Source organism: Nycticebus coucang, chromosome 7, assembly GCF_027406575.1.
Source record: "Nycticebus coucang isolate mNycCou1 chromosome 7, mNycCou1.pri, whole genome shotgun sequence".
Classification (NCBI taxonomy): Eukaryota; Metazoa; Chordata; class Mammalia; order Primates; family Lorisidae; genus Nycticebus; species Nycticebus coucang.
The window spans coordinates 64,124,746-64,146,555 of NC_069786.1; the positions used below are offsets into that span (position 1 = coordinate 64,124,746).

Consider the following 21,810-nt stretch of genomic DNA (forward strand, 5'->3'; position numbering starts at 1 on the left):
ATTCTGGACCAGATGTCCCTGGGGTGACATTTTTGGGATCATCCTACATTTAATATATTCTCTTTATGATTAAAAGCTTCAGAAACATGACCTCTGGCCCCACTCAGAAAGCTGTCTGATCTCATATTTGCATTACCTTTCTCTGGTAACAGTAAGGGAATTTCTCTCTGTGCAGAGTATACAAAATACAAGGCTGGGAGTAAGAAGCATGAGTTCCAAGGAAGTCTGCCAGGAGATTAGATCAGATGATCTCTGAAATCCTGTGATCTTTTTATAAATCTATCCAATGAGTCTAAATTTGAGGGAATTGGTATATATCAACCATGACAATAATGAACTAATGATCAATTCAACAATTATTGCATGAATTACTTACTGTAAGCCAAGTTGTACATGTATAGTTGTGAATAAAATAAACATGAGGTTCTTGTCTTCACGGCTTAGCTGTCTTCATAAGTGCCGACTCTAATTGGTCAGGCTTGTCTGGACTGCTGTATTGAAAAATATCCTAAGGCTCAAGGAGGAGGAGGTCTGTGGTTGATTAGCCATGTCTGCCATCAGCAAACATGAAGTCTCCTTGCACAAAAGGGGCATTGACCTGAAGGTGAACTATGTCCTGAAACTCAGAGGGCCCTACCAAATTGAGTCCAGCATTCTATTGATGTTTAAAAGTAAGTCCCTTATCTTCCTGAGGGAAGGCAAAGGGCTGTTCCAAACAAGGAACAAAAAGGATTTGGACTCAAATGTCTATCCTCATGGTAATGAGCATTAGCCATGTAATGCTTCAAGAAGTTTAACCTTCTAGTGCCAAGAAGTTCAGGGAAAAACTGATCTCTGAGGTGGCTCTAGGGAAGGGGAAGTCAACTCTTTTCTCTTTCAACCCATAGTAAGCTATCATTCTATGTTTCACAGCTCCTGCCTGGGCTTTGCAGCAATTTGCTACTTAAAGTCTACTTATCTGTCACTCACTCTTAAATTCATTTTGCACAGCTGACTGTGGTGCTATCAAAGTCTACCTTCTATTAATGCATTTAATAGTTGTGGCTTTGAAAGGCTGCCAACACAAAGAACAGCTGAAAATGTTACTACCTACCACCAGAATGTCCTTTTCTTGATCTGCCTATAGCTACTATCTGTAATTTTTATAACCTGGGTTCTTCACTGGTCTGATTCCAATCATTGGTTTTCAAAAATATATTTCTCCCAATTGATTTTTATTTCCAGTTATATTATTGGATTTTTCAGCACATGTTGAATAAAGGTCTATGCCAGATTGTTTAGTATTTGCAGGCTTCATTTCAAACAACTATAAGGAGCTCACATTCTATTGGGGCGTTGAAAGGCAATTGAATACCCTAACAAATAAGGGAAAAGCAGATACGACTGGGAAACCATGAGGTACGGTTCAGACGACACATGTGGGATCCAATCTCGGTACTGTGTGACCACAGAGAAGTTAATTGTACTTTTCTGAATTTCATTTCCTTGTATCTGTAAACTGGACAGAGGCATATTTACCCTGCATAATTATAATAAGCTTAAGAGACATAATACATACGAAAAGCACCTGGAATCTGACAGGCAATCTGTGGTTAATTTTAGTAAACTGCCTTTTCATAATTTTAATTAGCTGATTATTAACTATTCTCAAAAGGAAAATGCTGAAAGTACCAGGAATAGGCAATTTCTAAGATCTGGGTTTTGACTTTAATCCTAGGAGTCCAGAGGGGCGCTGTGGTGGCATTTACCCATGGCTGGACCTGGAGAGCAGCCCTGGGGCCTGTGCTCACCTGGAGCCCAGAGCTGCCTGATGATCTGGGCAGTGACACCAGGCTATCTCCTCTCCTTATCAGCTTTCTTCAAGAGGCTTCAGGGCAAGAGAAAGAAGCAATAGAGCTGTGATGGAGAGCAATGACCCTCCACTTCTTTCTAACTTCCAGCAGATTGCTCCTGACTCTCCCAGTTCGACTCTTCGCTGTAACAAAAGACATTAATTAGCTGACTGGGATTTCTAAAACCCAATTCACCAACAGCTCAACCATTACAGATGAACGAATGGACCAGTTCAGCCAAGCGGCATCCGGTTTACTCATTCCTCTGCTCAGTTAGGCCTGTAGAATGTTCATCTTGGAAAGAAAGTCAGTGATCAACTAATTAATCCCCCTCAATGTAAAAATGAGTACACTGAGCCTTAGGTGAAATGAACTTGAGTGAGGTCACACTCACAGGAAGGAACAAAACTTGAGCAGAAAGCATTTTGGTTTTACATATTATTACACAAAATGCAGTTGGTTTGTTTTCTATTTAAAATTTTTTAGTTTTATCTTTTTAAGGCTTTTTAAAGAAAAGAATCAGACTGAAACTGTCCCTTCTCATACAACCATTTTTGGTTCTTTGGGAAGTTACTCACCTTCCTGGATTCGGAAGCCATATCACAAAAGAGTCTGATGAACATAAAAGTTAGTTACAATGCAAATAACGAAATGAAAAGGAAATGTATGGCACAGTGGAAGAGTGACTGGAAATAATCTTCAGGGCCCCTTCCAAGACTCTGTACCTAATTTTCCACAGATAATTTTGTACCCCAAACTTTAATCATCCTCTACTCCAAACTCTATTACTTTGGACTCCACCAAACCTGGATTCGTCCTTAGAGAGGAGCATGGTGTAATAGAAATGTCGAGTCAGACTGACTTGGGTTCACATCCCTGCTGCCATCTACCGGTGGTTGACCTTGGAGAAGTTACTCAAGGTCTCTGTGTATCTGTGGCTCACTTATAAAATGCAGGTAATGAAACCAATTTCCTAGAGTTATGAGGCTTAAGAGCGGTGATGAGGGAAAAGCCTTTGGCTGTTAAGCCTGGCCCCTAGCAAACCTGCAGTAAAGTGTGTCCTGTATTATATTACGAGGTTGTCTAATAGAACAATTAAGTACACGGGCTTTGGGCCCAGAGGAATCCACAAATTCCAGATTCATATTGCAATATTTACTACACCTTGGGAGCTTAGTCTTTCCCAGCCTTAGTTTTCTCTTCTTTAAAATAATAGAACCTAACCAACAAAGTTGTTTAAAATTAGGTGAGAAGACGTAAAGTGCTTAGTGGAGCGACTGAATCATTTGGTTGTGAGTAAAAACCAAAAAAAAACATTCAAAATGACCTAAAATAGTGGCTTTCAAAAATGTTGACATAACCTACAATGAGCAATAGATCTTATGTTTTTTATTCAGTAGATGCACACACGTTATCACAGGATTATTTTGTGAGCCATATTCAATCAAGCGTGGGACCAAGCTTCAGACCTGCTCTACAGTGGGAAGATGAGTGGAGGATGTGAATTCAGGCTCCCCCAGTGCATGTGAACAGCACTGGCCTCCCAGGAAGCTTCTTTCATTTTTTGGGGGCCAGGGCTGGGTTTGAACCTGCCACCTGCCAGCGCCCTATTCCTTTGAGCCACAGGCGCCACCCCAGTAAGCTTCTTTAATTTTCCTAAATTCTCCATTTCATTTTGATTCCCTTATATCCTTTTTTCCTATAGAGTTTGGAAGAGCAAAAACACTTAGGTATGTAAAAAATCTGCCTGCATGTACCCAACCTGATTCTGATCACACGTTCATGTTGGATGTATTACTTAGCACACCTACGTGCTGTCACCAACACTGTTCAGTACAAAATTGCTCCTTTGGGTTAAGGTTGGACCAGAGTATTGTCCATGCCATGTTTTAAAGAAGGACACTATGCTACTTCCCTCAAATAATGGAACTATTAATATACTTAAACATCCAACCTACACAATATGCTGGTTTCTTCTGTGAGAAATTTCTTGTGATACAAGTCTTGAATTCCTAAGTCGGTATTTTACCTGAAGGATAAATGCACTATAGGAATGATTATTCCATTACTGACCTTTTATCATCCTATAACAAATTCAATGCATAACAGCGTAAGACTGTAACTTTTAATACCATTCCTTGCCCTTTGATGAATCATGAGTCAAACTCTATGGGCTCATTAAACGTCTTCAGCTAATCACGCCTGTTTTGCAGACTGCAGTTCATGTAGGGGGAAGCTTTGTGTAGCTTTCTTAGCTGTAAGATCCTCGTTCATCTCAAGATGCTCAATTTAAACATCCATTGGTTTGGCATAAAATACACAGTAGTTGACAACTTGATCATGCACGTTTTTATTTTCACTGCTCCTAGGTCTTCAAAATTGCCTCGGTAGGTTTTGGTGGGTGAGGCACAAGAAAGCACGCAAGGGGACATCACTGTTACTTAGCGTCTAGAGAACTAGATGGGATATTTTAGAAACCCTCTTTTTGGCTTGTCCATTCTGGGGTCAGGGATCGGGTGGGACAGCCCCCCTTTTGATGGTGTTTTGGGTGTTAATTGCTACATGTTGTATCTAGGGTGCCATGGGAATTAGTCATTTTATCCTATTTTAAACATATATTCTCCCTCCCTCCATTCACTTTATATGCATTAAACAACTTCATCATCCCTGGTGGTGTACATCCCAAGCTGAAAATTCCAGAAAGTATTGCTTCAACTTAAAACTCTTAAGGTTGGGCACAGTGGCTCACACCTATAATCCTAGGACTCTGGGAGACTGAGGTGGGAGGATTGCTTGAGCTCCCAAGTTTGAGACCAGCCTGAGCAAGAGTGAGACCCTGTTTCTATTAAAAATAGAAAACTTAGCGAGGCATTTGGAGGCATGCCTGTAGTCCTAGCTACTCTGGAGGCTGAGGCAGAAGTATTGCTTGAACCCAGGAGTTTGAGGCTGCTGTGAGCTAGGCTCACTCCATGGCACTCTAACCCAGGTAATAGAGGTTGTCTCAAAAACAAACAGACAAGCAACAAAAACTAAGCTTTCTTAAAATCAAACCCATTACACTTGAATTTTTAGTTCATGCCATTATACAATGGCAATTGTCAATTGAAAACTATTTGTTTATGGCTATTCGGCCTAGAAATAGGCCTTTTGAAACTTAAAACCCTGGAAGGCATTAAATGGTCCTGGTTGGGGCGCTGATGTGCCACTCACCCTCATGCACCATTTACACTCACACCCAACCTGATGCTTAATGTCCCAGTGAAGGTCAGAGTTCTTAACTAGAATTCCCAACCACAGATGGGACAATTAAATGTGTAGAGCACAAAAACAGGGTAGATTTGAGTTCTTTGTAAATACCATCTTAATTATATACAGCCACTTTTGGATGAGCTAGCGGCACACCCTCTGCTATACAGAATGGATAAACACTATTTTATACTGATCTTATTTGACTGTCATAAACCAAATGGGCCTCTCTAAGCAACAGCTTCTCTTAGCGAATATACTACCAAGAAATAAGAAAACCTAAGATCCTTTACTATCAAATATAAATTGTAAGTTTTGGAAAAAGTCCTCCAATGTTAATTGGCTCATACCATCTCTGTACAAATATGAATTAATTACTTAAGGGTCTATTCTGCTTACTGATTTAACTTGAATGGTTCACCAGGAAGGTATATTACTTAGTACCAAACAGACCATAGGTGAATTATGGAAAGGAGTAAATAAATGGATGTGAAATTTCTCCACAGGTAGATCACGGGAAAATTGCATTATGTACGTGGGACTAGATTTGTTCTTTTAGAAAATTCTTGGCTCTGACCCTACAGGCTACTACATTATCCTACTTGGTCATGGAAATGAGGCAGTCATCTCCTATACTGGCCATCACATAGGATGTAACTTGTAGGGAACTTTCCCACTTTACAAAGGGAATTCTGTGGGGAACAAATTAAGAACTTTCACCATGCATGATTTATAGGTAGAAAGTTGATTTTAAACTCTGTAAAGTTTTTTAAATACTAAAAACTATTTTGCTCGCACAAGAACAGTATATTGAGTTAAAATGAGAGAAGGAGAACATCTTTCTACTTGACCTATTTTTAAGTTGACCACACAGTACAGGCACGTGGGATAGAGGACAGTTTTTGTACATATTAGGCAGGACATATGGGTACCTCAATTTTATAAAGAGGTTGCGAACCCTTCTGTTTGAGCAAGCCCATGAATCTGTCCAAATAAATAATACCACACCATGTATCTGCATGTAGGGAAGTTTAGGTCCTTCCCAGTGAACAGAATCCCAATACTGTACTGTTCCATGTCATCTTTAATCAAAAGCCTGGTTAAGAAAAATAGTCATAGAGGATTGCCTGAAGGGTATGTGGTCTTCTCACTCCTTGACACTTTTGGCTTTGATCATTGCATCTTTCCAGGCCAAAAGACAGAGAGTCACTACTGGGACCACACTCTCTGAACTCCTTCCTCACCTACACCTCTAAGCATGAAGCCTAACTCTACCCCTTCTTGAAAGTACGACACAACAAAATTGTCCAAAACTTGCCATGTATTTTATGAACATTTTGTGAACTGTAACATTTCTGAATACCTAACTTCTCTTTCCTCACAGAATTTTATGCCACGCTTTGACATCAGAGAAAAATGTTTCTCCTAACATTTTACTTTTTTAAATAAAAAAAATTACCTATTTTTATGGGGTACAACATGATGTTTTCACATAGTCGACTATAGTTAAGCTAATTAACACATCCATCTCTTCACAGCTGTATCTGTGTGTGTGCGCCCTGAGAACACTTAAGATGTACGCTTCGCAATTTCAAGTATTCAATATAAACTACAGTCCCCCTGCTATATATTACATCTCTAGCACTTATTCATCCCGTATAACTGAAGGTTTTGTATCCTCTAACACATACCTCTCCATTTCTTTTTTTTTTTTTGTAGAGACAGAGTCTCACTTTATGGCCCTCGGTAGAGTGCCGTGGCGTCACACAGCTCACAGCAACCTCCAACTCCTGGGCTTAAGCGATTCTCTTGCCTCAGCCTTCCGAGTAGCTGGGACTACAGGCGCCCGCCACATTTCTACAGGAGACTTGTATCCTTTAACAAAGGTCTCTCCATTTTTCCTTCCCCTCTGTCCCTAATGTTCTTTTTGCTTCTGTGAACGTCTTTTGATTCCATATATGAAATCGCACATTTGTCTTCTGCATCTGGCTTATTTCACTTAACATAATGTCCTCCAAGTTGTCACGAGCGGTGTGATTTCTTTCTTTTGATGGCTGAATAGTATTCCACTGTGTGTGTATAACAGTTATCTTTATCCATTCATACATCCGCGGACACTTAGGTTGTTTCTGTATCTGGATTACTGAGAACGCTGCTGTAGTTAATGTGGGAGTGCAGGTACTGATTTCTTTGAGATACTGATTTCATTTCTATTGGATATGGAGTGGGAGATATCCAGAGTGGGAGTGTTGGATCATATGGTAGTTTTATTTTTGATTTCCGAGGAATCCTCACACAGTATTCCATATGGCTGTACCACTGAACATTCCTACCAACAGGTATATACCTGTTTCCCTTTCTCCACATCCTTGACAACCCTTATCTTTTGTCTGTTTGATAACAGCCATCCTAACAGGCGTGAGATGCCATCTCATTGTGGTTTTGATTTGCACTTGCCTGATTGGTGATGTTGAGCATCTTTTCATATACTTATTGGCTATCTTTAGGAAAAATAAAAGTTGGAAAGACTTCAACTCTTTTGCCTATTTTCTATCAAGAAATGTGATGCCTCCAGCTTTGCTCTTCTTGTTCAAGATTGCTTTGGCTTTTGAGGCCATTTGCAGTTCTATACAAATGTTAGGACAGATTTTTCTGTTTCTATGTATAAAAGAATTTTGGGATTTAGATATTGTGTTGAATTTGCAGACTGCTTTGTGAAGCTGAGTAGTAAGGTGGCACAGCAAATAAGATGTTCTAATGCAAACTGGTGCATCCTTCCAGCAATTATACAGGACAACATGGTGAAGTTTTATGTACTAATTATACCCTTGCGTTCATCTTGTTAACCAACTTTTATTGTCCCTTCATCCTAATTTCTTCACATATTTTAAAAGCTCTAGTATATGAACATATGTAAGCTATCTTAAAAGCTATTAGGAAGGAAATTAAATATATTGGTAGAAATGAAATAGATATTGATATTACCATGTTGCAAAGCTCTCTAGTTATTTATGTATCTTTTACTCTCTGAGTAGAAGAGTCTTGTCTTATACTGTATTTACCCACAAGTAGCACAGAAGAGTGTTAAGAATATGCTCTGGATGCCAGGAAACTAGGACCCTGAGAGTTTAGCTCTGCAAGTACTTGTGTGAAGGGCCTTGGACAAGTCGTGTGACCACTCAGAGCCTCAGCGACCACAGCACTAACATGAATGACATGGTTGGAAGACATTATTCTCTCTGGTCCCTTCCGGCCCTGTGGTTTTAATCCAAAGACAATCTGTCTACATGGAGTGTGAATGTCTGCCTTTCATTCTCTCCTCGAGCTAATTCAAGTGAATTGTCTAACCCAATTCTCTCAGACAGGATGGAAGCTATACTCTTTCTCTAGGGCACTGTTCACTGGTTCATTCTTACCAGGCATTTTATGCAAGTGCTAAATGTCACTGCAGCGATGTGGATAATACCTAATGGAGGGAAGAGACAACGTGAGGCCATCTCGTTGTGCAATACGCTTTTATTTTCCTTTTACCTCTGCAGTCATCTTTGAGTAATCGTTGTGTAAACAATAGAATGGAATGAAATTACATTAAATTGTATGCAAATGGCTCTAGAACACCTTAACAATTATGACAAGGCAATTATAAATAACTTTTTTTCCTTAGTAATATATATTTGCTTTTTAAAGTACATTAAAGAGCTGCCGTATCTAGGATTAGCGAGGAAAGAGCAATGGTACCATCCCAGGAGCCCACCTCCCTGTAAGTTTAGACTCCAATTTTGAAAATCCTAAGATTTACTAGTCCCATAATGTATAGTCAAGCAGAGGGCTACTTGGGTTGAAAATATTTATTCTTGAAACTTCATAGCGCTTTACCTTCTAGTCATTGCACAAAACCCTTTCTATGATTTTCACTCCACCTGGGTATGCTGCAGAATTTCAAGTAAAACTCAGATTCTGGTATTTTCAAGTTTATCACCTTTAGAATAACAAATCCTATCACTTAAGAAGAACCAAATCAGAGATGGGTATATAGTTAGCAATCTAACAGAATGGCAATGTTTTCTATAGCATTCTAAATGTTCCGATGAGGCAAAACTTAGCATATGCCACTTTGCGTAGAAGAAATTTTAGATCTGAGACTATTCCAGAGTAAAGCAGCCTCAGGCACATTCTTAATATGAAAGTTTGCAAGGCACCTCCCTCTCCCAAGAGATAATCAGATTGTGAATTGGTTTTCAGGCAAACAAACCAAAAGGAGAAGCATCCAAGCTCCTAATTCAGTCATTTCAAAAATTAGAAGTTACAAATACTCCAAAGATAGACTCGAAACTTTTTGTTTCAATAACAGGAGATTAACTGCAAGAAGCATATAATCAAAAACTTTTCTTATAGCTAACGTGTGTAATGCATAAATATATGAAAAATAAAATTCACAGTCAGTTTTAAAACTAGAATTCAAGTTTGGCTAATAAATCTTAATTTTGTAAGTATATTAATTTCTAAATACAACATAAAAGAGGCGGTACTGTCAGATGTACAAGTAAAGAATTATAACAGAAACAACAAGGGAAAAAGAAATAGGCTTCTGGTAGAAAATGCCTTTTGTTGCCAATAAATAGGACCACCTGAGTGTACTTCAGATCCTTTTCACTTAAGGGATATCCGAATTGATTGCTAAGAATATTAAACAGCTTTCGGAAGAATGAGCAACACTCGTGCAGCTGTGGCATTCGCTTGTTCTCACACTGTGGATTGCTAGGGAATAAAGCAGAACTCGGAGTGTTGTAAGTTTTAGAAAATTATTTTTTATCCCATTTTGTCGAAGCCGGCCTCTTCACAATCTTCTGATTTTGCTGGGAACTGGGAGTGAGGGGGTGGGGGGAAGTGGGCAGGGAGAGGGAGAGTTGAGGGGACAGGGGTTGGGGCACGACAGATGGGGTGACAGCAGGGAACCTACATCAGCTGACGCTCAGTTGAGCAAACCCAATCAGCTTCACTTCGTCAGGAATCTCCGACCCATCACAGCCAGAAGCCTGCAAAGGGAAAAAGAAACTTCAGTGCTGGTTTGTCACTGCCCACGGTTTTTAAGGACTTGTCGGTGTGATGGCAGATCCAAGCAAAGACACAGTCCATACGGCACCATGTGTCCCTTTCTTCCAGAAGAGATCCCAAGAGCCGCCCTCCTGAATGGATCTGCATCACACCGTCAAGGACAGAACAGGCGTGGGAAGGGACTTCACACCCATGAAAACATCAGCATGCCCAGGCTGGCAGCTTGGGCACTTCCAGTGAAACATGTGACTGCCAAAAATTATATGCACATTTCCCAATAACTAAATAAAGTTGTTTTAAATATACTTTCTAATTAGATCCTCTTAGTAGTAAGTCTAAAAAGAATGTTGGGAAAACAGAGGAGCTGTAACAGGTCTCTCAGGGTAACTCGGTTTTCACCAAAATCATCTCTACTATAAAACTTTGCAGAAAACAACATCGCCAAATACTGGGATGGCTCATTGTAGATGGCTGTTGGCCAAACGCCAGCAAGTTTCATAAGGAATGGTGTCATAACAGAATTCTTTCCCATAACAGACTTTTGTTTTTAATGTTTTGGAACATATTGAGTGCCTAAAATTGGCCAAAATTATGCTGCACATCAAATACTTCGCTATTTTTCTTACTTCAAAATCAGAAAGAAGTGCAAATAAGCCATTGCCCTTCAAATCTCTCACTGGTCCTAATTAATGATCATTTTTATTTTCTGTCACCTCTCTCCCCTTTCCCTCTCTTTTACACACACACACTCTCTCTCTAAACAGGTCAGCATTCTAAGCTGCCTTTCCCCCCTATAGCACATAAATAAGAATTGGACATTATATGACTTCCACTAATGGGAAGAAAAAAATTGATGAATTACTGTGACGGTGCAATTATCAAAGGACCATATGAAACTTTTGGGGCCCTAAGTCCTGCCGAATTGTCGCAACTAGTTTCCCACGGAAAACGGGCTTTTCCAGTCACCGCGACCTGCCCAGTACTGCTTATGTACGTTTAGAATCTCTGTTCAAAAAGCAGTCCATTATACCAGCCTTTGTCAATTCTAGCATTTTCCATTAAATAAGCAGCTAACTAGAACATGTACCTGGGAATATTCTCAAATAGCTGTCTTTAAAATAACACTCAGTATCAGTAGTTGCATTCAGAAAAGAAAGTCGCTAGCCTAAAGGGCAGGAATAAAGACTTTAGTCTAGTCCTGTCCACTGGTATCTCTAGTTTTACTTGACAGATAAGATATTCAGAGAAGTACAGTTTTCATTGTTTGTGTTGACAGGGGCAGTGGTGTCAGAAGTGCTTGTCTCAGGGCAATGAGCTCGGAAATGCTCCTTCCCTTGTCACTTTAACACAGCAGCATAGTTACAGAAGGCCTTTCAGCTGAGACAGTTACTAGCGGTGTCACACGGAAGCTGTCATGTTCACCTCCCCAACTGATTTCCTCTACACAGTTACTGTTCCTTGCCTCTCCAAACCTTCCCTTTTTCTCTCCAGTGTAGCTCTTGCTAACAACTCACTGAATGGTGACAAAGATGATCTGTGTAACTAAGAGGCGAATGACAAACATCTGAGGACAGACGAAGGCTGCTGGATGACCAGGAGGCCGGGTAGGCAAGCGTGAAGTGCATCAGCAGACCCCAAAGCTCCGTCAGAAACTCAGCCATGCGAGGGTCAGAGGTTACAATCACTAGCATTAAAAAGTACATATCTGGTAGGGGTTAAACCGACTAAAAATAAAAGAAAAATATTAAATCTTTCCTTGTGGAGAGTAATGGAAATAAGAACTCACACTGAGGCAGTGATTGAGGCCGTAGTGACTGTGGGCACATCAGAGATGGGGTCTGCGGGGAACCTCTGTCCACCCTAGTGCCTCCAGCAGCATCTGTCCCCTGGCCAGGCCCTCGGGCTGCGTTGGCCCCAAGGCTTGCTACCTCGACCTCAGTTCTCTCTTCACCACTGCTGACTCTGTCCTCTCACTAGCACAGGAAGCACAAAGGGGGGGGCAAAAGGAAAGGGCCCTGAGATTCAGAGGAAAAGGACCAGAGACCCTGCCAAACAACCTTTCCGGTTACTTGTTCAAACTTCTGGGTCAGGGGGTCCCTTCACAAAAATTGTGAGGATGCCACCAAAAAGCTTTCGTTTATGAGGGTTACATTTATTGTACCAACTATTTTGGAAATTAAAGCTAAAAATGTTTAAATAGTTTAAACATATTTTTAATAATGTCAAGAGGTCAAATACTATAATAAATATGATATTTAAAGACTTAACAAAAATTTATGTAAGTCATGTTTACTGTACTACCTTAGAAATTAAAAAAGCATTTAGTAGTTCACTAAGTGTAACAATAATAAAGTCATTACATGCTAATATTAATAAAATCTTCATGAAAAATGACCACAGTACTCCATCACCCCAAAACACTAAGAAGAGAGACATTTCTTGATACTTTTGCAAACCTCTTTAATGTCTTGCTTAATAAAAGACAGCTGAATCCTCATACCTACTTCTGTACTGAATTTATTGCTTTATGTTGCTTTCCTTGAAGTACATAAAGAAAATCCCGCGCACACAAATATGCAGTTGAAAGGGGAAAGAGTATTTTAGCAACTTTTCCAAATAGTTGTGGATATCCTGTGTTATTACTCAAAACCCTGGCAAGTGATAGTTTCTTAAAGGTTAGCTGCAAGGTGGAACTGGAAACCACAGCACTGAACTTTTCGTTCTGTTACATTCCAACCCAGTGGTCCACCAGGCCCTTTGAATAGATCTTTTACCAGTGCATGATTTTAAGCATCACTGAGCTATGCAGATTTTCCAAATGTTGACATATTTCATTCTACAATATGAAAGTTTCATTGCACAATGTCACCAATCATATTCATCAATATCACCCCATCACCAATCTCATCAGCGAAGTCCTTAAGTTATGGGGGGCTGTCAAACTTACAGTGGCAGAGGCAGGTTTTGTAAAATTCTATGTTTGCTTAAAGCTCAAATTCATTATTGACAAAAAAACACTGCCAGATTTTTAAGTGTCAATCTTCCTTCATTCAATTTGGAAAAAATGTCTGCCAAATACTCGTGACCGAATGACCATAGTTTGTCAGTTACTCTTGCAGTAAAATGGTATTCCTTGAAAAAATAAAAAATGGCTAGTTGAGCACACAACCAAACCAGTGCTTGTTGGGGAGGCTGCCACTGTACTTTGGTATACTAAACAGTCCTATTTCATCACACAGAATATTAAAAAGATGTGCCCTTAAGTAGAGATTTAATAGTCGTGTTCCCTGCCTCATTAGGAAAATTCTTAGGTGAAGCTGGATTTGGTTGCTTACAGTATGTAAATGTACTGACTGAAGAATACAGTAACTACTCGGGCAGTCAGGCGCCCACTGCCTTGGTTTGTGCTGAACTTACCAGTGCTCCCCACCAGAGCTTTCAGACCAGTATAAACACAGTGGAAAAGGCAAGTTTAACACCTTAGTTAGGCATCACCATGACAAGAACTCTGACATTCTCTAAAAGGGTCTCAAGGGAAATCACAAGTCTTTACAAAAGACTTCGTGAACCTGGGCTTCAAAGCGAAGGAGTTCGGAACATGCCACCCCCAGTTATGCTACTCTGGCATGTTGACTGTTTTGAGTTAAAGACACTTTTAAAAACATCATCATCAGACTCAGAAAGGGCTCTCTTAACTTCCTAAAAGCAGGAGATGAAACTCCCCTGTGGAAGGTGTCCTCCCTGCACCTGGAAGAAGAAAGATAGATACTCTTATTGCCAGAGGTGGGGAATCGAAGCTAAGAGACATGTGGACAAAGTTTGTTAAACTAAGCCCGTGTTCCTGGTCCCTTCACCCCAGTCCAGCCCCCTCGCCTTGCCACCTTCTCACAACTTACTGCCCTTTGTCCAGCTAGTGTTGTACTCTAACGGCTTCTTTGGGTCGTCTTTGCAAGGACTTCCATGGCATGTAAAAACTTATACTTAGCTCACTATGAAGGTTTTGAGACAGACCGTGTTACGGTCCATTGGTTTACTTCCAAGAAACACAGTTGACAGCATCCTTTCTGATTCACCCATGCAAGTTTCAACTTGCTCGGCTGATCGGTGTTGCTGGGAGACGTGGATTTTACATTTCTTGATTTTTGTGCATCTCAAACTTCCATAATGACCCACGTACTAAGTAAATGTGTATACTTTTCTCCTGTTAATCTGTCTTACATCAGTTTAATTTTCAGATCTACTCAAAAAAGGTAGAGGCAAAAGCTTAACCTCCTTTACAAAAGGAAAATGTATACAGCATATAACTCTCTGCACATTCTCACACAAGTGTGCCCCAGATTCCTGAAAAGCCCCAACTCCTCACCGCTCCTGTGAGGCCTGTGCCCTGTGGAAAAGCTGCAGACGTGGCTGCTCAGTGTGGATCACAAGGATTCCCTCCACCTCAAACGCGGTGTACTTTGCAACCACTAGGCGTGTGTGAAAACACAGGCATGCCTATGTTTACTTCAGAGATTGTGACTGAATTGGTGGGGGGTGTGGCCTGAGAGCAGGCATTTCTTCCAGTTCCCCAGGTAAGCCCTGCCCCAGTCCTTCCCAGAGTGTGAAGCTCTCCATGTTCCCTTGAAAGCATGGGCTCTCACACTGCAGCCTGGAGAGCTTTTTAAAACACAGACCCCTTTGCCCCACACTCCAGATCTGGCCCTAGAGTTTTCATTTTTATCAAGTTTCTGGTTTCCAGGCGAAGCTCCTACTGTTGGTCTGGGGGCTACACTTGGAGAGCAGTGATGGAGGCGAAAAACAGCAGGCAGAGCTGCCACAGCGACCTACTTGAACTTAGGTGGTTTCCTTAAGAACTTTGTCTCACTTTTCTCTCTCTTCATTGGTGGGGGGAAGTTAAAATTCTTAGGTAGTTTTTATCCCATTTCAGTCTTGATTGTTACTTGCACCTCGGTTAATGTTGACTTAGTCACGCAGCCTCCAATGATGCCTAAATTGAGCGCCTCTAAAAATAAGTTCCTTTAGTCATTAATTGTCAAGATGCTTGTGAAATTTCTATCTGCAATGCATATAATATTATTAAAGTGCAGTTAACTAAAATCTATAATGCTCATGTAAATGTGTACCAATTTGATGTTAATTCCATGTACTTACAATTGGTATTCTATCTTCAAGGGCAAATTAAATATATTATATTTCATGTTTTTACTAATTCAATTTCAAAAATTCCACACTGAAAGCAGTAAGATTTACTTCCATTATGAAACTGCACGGTAGCAAATGAAAAGGTGACTTAAAAGTATTTATAAAGGCTGGTCTCAAGGCTCACCAACAACACTAATAAAATGGTCCTGTTACATCAACCCCAAAGCATGTAATAGTTGAGCTGAAATGCTCTCTCTGCCTGAACCACTTTATTAAAAGTGAAGAAAAGAATCTGATTTCCAAGCCCCTGGCCATGCCAACAATGGAAATCATACTTATCTGTCAAATAAAGCTAAAGATCTCATTGGGCAGTGAAGAAAGTAAATGCATATTTTATACAACCAATACCCACGCCCTGTGGGATACTGTTTTCCTATTTAAGCAGATACACACAATAAGGACGGGCACCTTTTCAAACTTGAACTGAGTATTCCTAATAGTGCTGAGAGGAGACTGGAGACAGAGCCACCTACAAATGGAAGGCTTCTCAGCCATGGCTGAACATGGAAACTACCAAGAGGTGCTTTTGGAATTTAGTTAGGCTAAAGTTAGGCTGTACCAAGAGCAATTAAAAGTCAGGATAGCTGGTGTAGGATCCAGTCATTAATATATTTTTTTTTGTAAGAGACAGAGTCTCACTTTGTTACCCTTGGTAGAGTGCCGTAACATCACAGCTCACAGCAACCTCCAGCTCTTGGTCTTAGGCAATTCTCTTGCCTCAGCCTCCTGAGTAGCTGGGACTACAGGCGCCCGCCACAACACCTGGCTATTTTTTTTTTTGTTGCAGTCTGGCTGGGGGCCGGGTTCGAACCCGCCACCCTCGGTATATGGGGCTGGTGTGCCCTACTCACTGAGCCACAGGCGCCGCCCATCATTAGTAATTTTTTAGAGCAGCCCCCAGTCTCCTGAGTGAAACCACTGTGCAGCAGGTAAAGAACCACAGTGTCACGACCCTGCAGTTTTTAGACAATTTTTAGGCCCCTGAAATTCAACTTTAGAAAAGACTGAAAGCGCTGAGATTAAACTAATGATAAATAGCTGAGAGTTAAAAAGGGCCATGAGCAGCAGCGGCTTATGAGGAAAAATGCTGCTGAAATACTTTCATCTTTTATTCCTCAATAAAATAACCAAATTGATGAATGAAGGAAAATGCACTTGACTCTCTGTGGTTTTATTAGGGTGTTAGTGTCCTACAGAAGATTAGGCTAAAAATCAGTTCAAATTAGCTCTGTCAAGTGAATCGCACACTGGCTGGCAGCTGAGAGCAACAAAGAAACCTTCCTGAGGTTTACTGAGGGCTGGACAGAGAGTTAAGTGACAAAAATAAGGTCACTCCTGAGTCTGGTTTTATTTAACTATCTTTGGAGAAAAACAACCATTAATTTCCATTTACTGAGAACACTAGACTACTATATGCTCAAGTGTTAGTGGGAGGAAAACACAAACAGACTTGCTTCCAAGACTCCTGTGCCGGGCAGGCCACCACTGCTCAGGATGGTCACGGTACAAAGGAGGTGCAGTCTCAGCCAATGTAAATGTACCTAACCATCCAAACGGATGAATCTGCAAAGACACAGAACTGTAAAACTATAAAGGTGAAAGGGCCTGCTTCTAAGAATGAAGAGTTGTGGAGGGTATGGGCTTTGAGGCTGAATCAGACTTGAATTTACAGCTTCTACTGTGTGATCCCGGGCAGGTTAACCCCAGAGAGTCTGGGCCAGGGAGGGCTGCATTAGCTATGTCTAGGAGCAGGGTCTATAACAGCGGTTCTCAACCTGTGGTTAAAGGGCTGCGGTGTTAGGAAGGTTGAGAGCCACAGGTTTAGAAGACAGTGGAGAGCCACCTAAGTCTCCAGAACACTTTGGAGTTGTGGAAGGATTACTCTGGGTATAGCTGCAGAGTAGGACACAGAGCCAGAAGCTGGCAAACCCCCAGCAGGACGACAGGCTCCTGCTGGGATGCTGGAAGCAGAGTTGCAGGATGGAGGACTGAATCAAGAGACAGTCTAGGAAACATGTACGTTAACTGGAGTAGGAGATGAGAGAGTTTTCTGTTATTCTTACTGTTTACCTGGAGATAGCATACTAGCTGGTTCTATGAAATCTTCAATAGTAGGAAAAGACCAGGGTTACTGTACTTCTTTTCTAAGAAAGTGAATTTAGAGGTAAGAATAATCCAGCATGGAAGTTTTAAACTCTTATCTCTGTCATATATTTAATATTAGGAACATTTTTGCGAATGGCATAAAAATTGAATGAAAGGACATTGATATTGGCTTGAAATGCTGACACAGGACACCATTTTCTCACCAATCTATGCTCATATAAAGGAAACGTGTTTACAAAACTGGAGGTGAACTGGAAGTGAATCAGAAATTTAACAGAGTGACAGTGTAGTCCCAGACCAGAGGGGAATCTTCCGCCTTGTTAATCTGGCACTCAATGTCTGAATAAAATGCTCTTTTCTTATCAAAACAAAAAGAATTTCTTCAGATATATTCTATGAAAACCTTTGTGTTTTTCTTTCTTTGTTTCTTTCTTTTGTGTGTGTGTTTTTCTTTTATCCTAAGACTAGGTATGTGAAATTAGATGAGAAAACACCACCATCACCTCTTGTTCTCACAGAACGTCTGATATTCTGTGTCTTTCCCCACCCCCCACCCCCAGAAAGCTTAAGTTCAAAATTAATTAGAGCAGAAAAACTGCTGGAATATCTCCTTTCTACACAAATCTGTTACTGTGATTTGAATGTGGAGGTAAAACGTTGTTATGTCTTTGTTCACCAGCTTTAGGTGAGCTGTTCCACAATACTTCCAATTACCTAAACCATTTCTACAATAATCAGTCTCTATTTTTAAAACTAGAACCCCTTGGCTTTTGCCTCGGGAAAGCTTTATTAAGAATGTTTCTTTGAATTCTTCTTGAATACCTTCAATACCCTTTGAAGCTCTGACTTAAGCATTATAAAAGGTATCCATGTAACAAAAACACTTGTATCTTCTTAGTATCTTACAATTAAAAATAAAAAAGAATGTTACTTTGAATTCAGTTTAACTGCATCTATATGGTCAAGCTGTCATATAAACTGCAAGACTCTCGAATGGCCACTCTTAGCCAAAGACGTGGCAGGAAAAGAACAAGCTATGCTCATGAGACAGGAAATTTCCAGTCGTGATCAGAAAAACATTCCCAACTGTTGCAGCGGCAAATGTTGAATGCAAGAATTGATCCCCAAAGAAAATAACAACAATCAAATTACAGAGCAGGTTATTAAACTGTATTATTATTCTCGCTGGCACAGCATGGCAAAACATTACCATCTTTCCATAACTTTCTACTTACCAACTTAAATGTCAATGTTTTTAAAGCTTTGGGATCATCTACAATCTTCTGTAAATTAGCAGCCACTGTAAAATACAGACATGGAGAAAAAGTGTCTGAGTTATTTCCACTAACACTGGATTTTCACATCAATGATTCAGAAAATTTGACTAATGATGTAATGCAGTGCAAAATCATTTCCTTCACAGACGCTGCAAAGTCCATATAAATGACCAAATTACTCTCATACAGGTATTTTCTACAACAACTGATATCGTTTCAGCAATCTTGTACCTACGCACATCTGAATTAATCACTATATATCAACCCCACATTTCATAAAAGAAAATGTGAAATTACTTTTTAATGGAAAGTGGAAATGATACAGTCCCCAGTGTTCTTACCACTTGGTGTTTTTTTTTTTTTCCCCTTAAGCATTACTAAGAAATTTATTAGCCAGGAGAGGGCAGTACAAAACAAAGAGGAGAGGTAAGTCAAAAAACTCTGGAAGTAAAAGGTCAGCACATCTGTACTCCTGTCCTATAAATTCACTCCATTCTCTGAACCCATTTTTATCCAAGCAACAAAATATAGTGCATGACCTCCCCGACTCAGGTGCACGTTTTAATGCCTTCAGAGCACAGTCATCTATCGAGCCGGTGAAGTGCCACCTTGAATAATACCTGAGCTGGCTGAACACGGTCAAGTACCAGGGGCTGTCAGTTTGGAGCTCAGGACTGAAGATACGTTTTCAGTATTAGCTGGATTCACCAGCAATCTGTCTCCACGGCATCTAGATGTGTGCAGTGCCCTGGCAGAGAAGTCAGCTTTTCCTGCTTATTCCTCTGACTTAGGCTATTATTTATGAACAGAATTAGCACAAGGTAATGATGATAGAAATTTAAAACTTTAATTTTGCCATATTCAAACTTTAAAGCATGAAAGTCAAGGAAGGGCTACTGGTTACCAAAGGAGAAGTTACTACTGAAGAAATTAGGGGAGAATGTCCTATCTGACATTTTTGTTTTTCAGGAAGAAAATTATCTGCTGCTTCAGTAATTAGGTATTGAAAAGGTATCTTTTTTTTTTTTTTTAAGATAAAACATTTCAAGAGAAAATAGTAAACATAAATATTTTCAGGAAAATGTTTCAAGTAGAAAGTTTCTAAGCAGAGGGTAGAATGAAATCTGGGCAGTTTTAATTTTTCTCTAAGGTTGACTGAAAATAACCTAGATCCGTGGCTTTTCTGTACATTAATCTATTTCATTTAATCCATCAGCTGCAGAGGAGAGAAATGAAAATTATATACTCAATATGGCCTATTTCTCTTTATAAACCATAATTACAAGCATCATTTTATCTCCATTTCTTGCCCTTTTAATACTTTAATTCTGAGTGATCTTCAGTTTCATTTTTACCAAGGCCCCCTCCCTGCTCATCTTTTTCTCCTTTTTTCCCCACATAAGTAAACACACACTCATCAGGTATATCCCAGGCCACCAATTCCAGAATAGTTATCATCGCCAAGCTTATTTTGGACTTTCAACCGTTTCCTGAACATATGTAAGACACTAAAATCATCGCAAAAGAAAACCTGACTCCTGGTGTTTACCAGGTCAGAGCACTCTGACCACATGCAAATTACAGCAGCTCAACACAGTACCCATTTTCTTCAAACATAAAAGTGTTCTAATAGTTCCTCTGATTTAGGCTGATTTCATGCCTATAAATTCTTCCTATGAATTCCGGGCCTTTCCTTAGAATTTCTTGGTTAATGTAGATGATTCACTGCCTTGTTCTTGGTCATCTATTTCCAGTCTACTCTCTAACGTGCAGCCAAAAGCAGAGCTCCATCCTACACAGATTCACAACCCTCTCTGTGGTGTGCAGGCACACGTACTAGGGCCGATTTCCAGGGAATGGGGCTAAGCAAGTTGGGGAGCGGAGAGCAAGATCGAGCTGTTTGCATCTTAAACAATCATCCTGGAAACCATGCTCTCCAATTGTGAACTGCACGCCTCTGGGACATTAAAAATTCAAATTGTGTTTCAGCTCAAAGCAAAAATAGCAAAACTGGCCACTTACCTGATTACTTATCCCAGCTGCTAGGCTTATTTTCAATTTAGTTGATTCTAATTTGTTGTAAAGTGCTATAAAACACCTTCATTTAACTGACATCACATAAAATTCAGGGTGATGCTAATTTCTCTTCCAGTAGCAATGCTCATTAAAAAGATGGGTGTCACTGTTTTCTCCCTTCTCCTGACTGTGCACCTGGATTTCAAAAATAAAAATGCTCCTTACCTGGAATGTGAGCTGAGAAGGAAGGGCTGGGGAGGGCTGGCTGTTACTTTAGAGCTGCCTAGGCACGTGCTGAGAACACTGAACTTCGTGTTTCAGGGTATTCTAGTTTCCAAAAAATATAGGGCTTTTGAATCTTGCACACTCAAGTGGCCATCAACTCATTTTAAATCCTTCCTGGTTTCCCCAAGTAAAACTCATTCACCTCATTTCTGCTGCAGATTCTATTATCTTGAGTTTGTTCCTCTCCTCCCCAGTACAAAACAAAGAGTAGAGGTAAGTCAAAAAACTCCGTGGAGTAAAAGAACTCCTATCCTATAAATTCACTTGATTCTCTAAAACCCATTTGTATCAAAGCAACAAAACATTCTCTGTCATTTGGGCAAACAGGGACCCCAGTAAGATTCACTGAGGCTCCACAGACTGTGGGCCCTCTAGCCCGATCACTGGCGCTTTCAGATATCTTGGGGTGAGCAGTCTGGTTTTGCTATTTTCTGCTTCCCTATACCACACTTAAGGCTTGAATACCTGTCAGGACTAGACGTTTCTCTTTGTTCTTTTTGGCTAACATTTGGCCTGCGGTATGGTAAGTACTGCACTTTATGAAACTATAACAATATCATTAACAGGCACATGGAAAAGACGCTGATGTTCAATACTTCTGCGAAGCTAAACGAAGAAGGAAATAAGATTGTCCTGGGGCTAATCTATCAGTCGCAAGGCAGCAGAGCCGATGGGTTTTTGGCAACCTAAATCAGGCGTTCTGCAGACATTGTTTTCTCTCTAAATTCTGTGTACTACTCATTTCTCCACATTTTGACAATAAGAAAACTAACAGTTATATAATAACTATT

At 40.2% G+C, this 21,810-nt stretch overlaps 1 protein-coding gene across 3 annotated transcripts in view; it reads right to left on the reverse strand.

Annotated features, from left to right (window-relative positions):
- Positions 1-8,579: 8,579 nt before the first annotated feature.
- Positions 8,580-21,810, reverse strand: part of STK39 (serine/threonine kinase 39) — a 298,177-nt gene continuing 284,946 nt past the window's right edge. For all 3 annotated transcript variants that reach the window (XM_053597698.1, XM_053597700.1, XM_053597699.1), the window contains 2 exons: positions 18,677-18,741; positions 8,580-10,114 (listed from right to left, as the gene is read on the reverse strand). In XM_053597698.1, the coding sequence (XP_053453673.1) occupies positions 10,040-10,114; positions 18,677-18,741 (140 nt within the window). In that variant the 3' untranslated portion in view covers positions 8,580-10,039. The remainder of the gene's footprint in view (positions 10,115-18,676; positions 18,742-21,810) is intronic.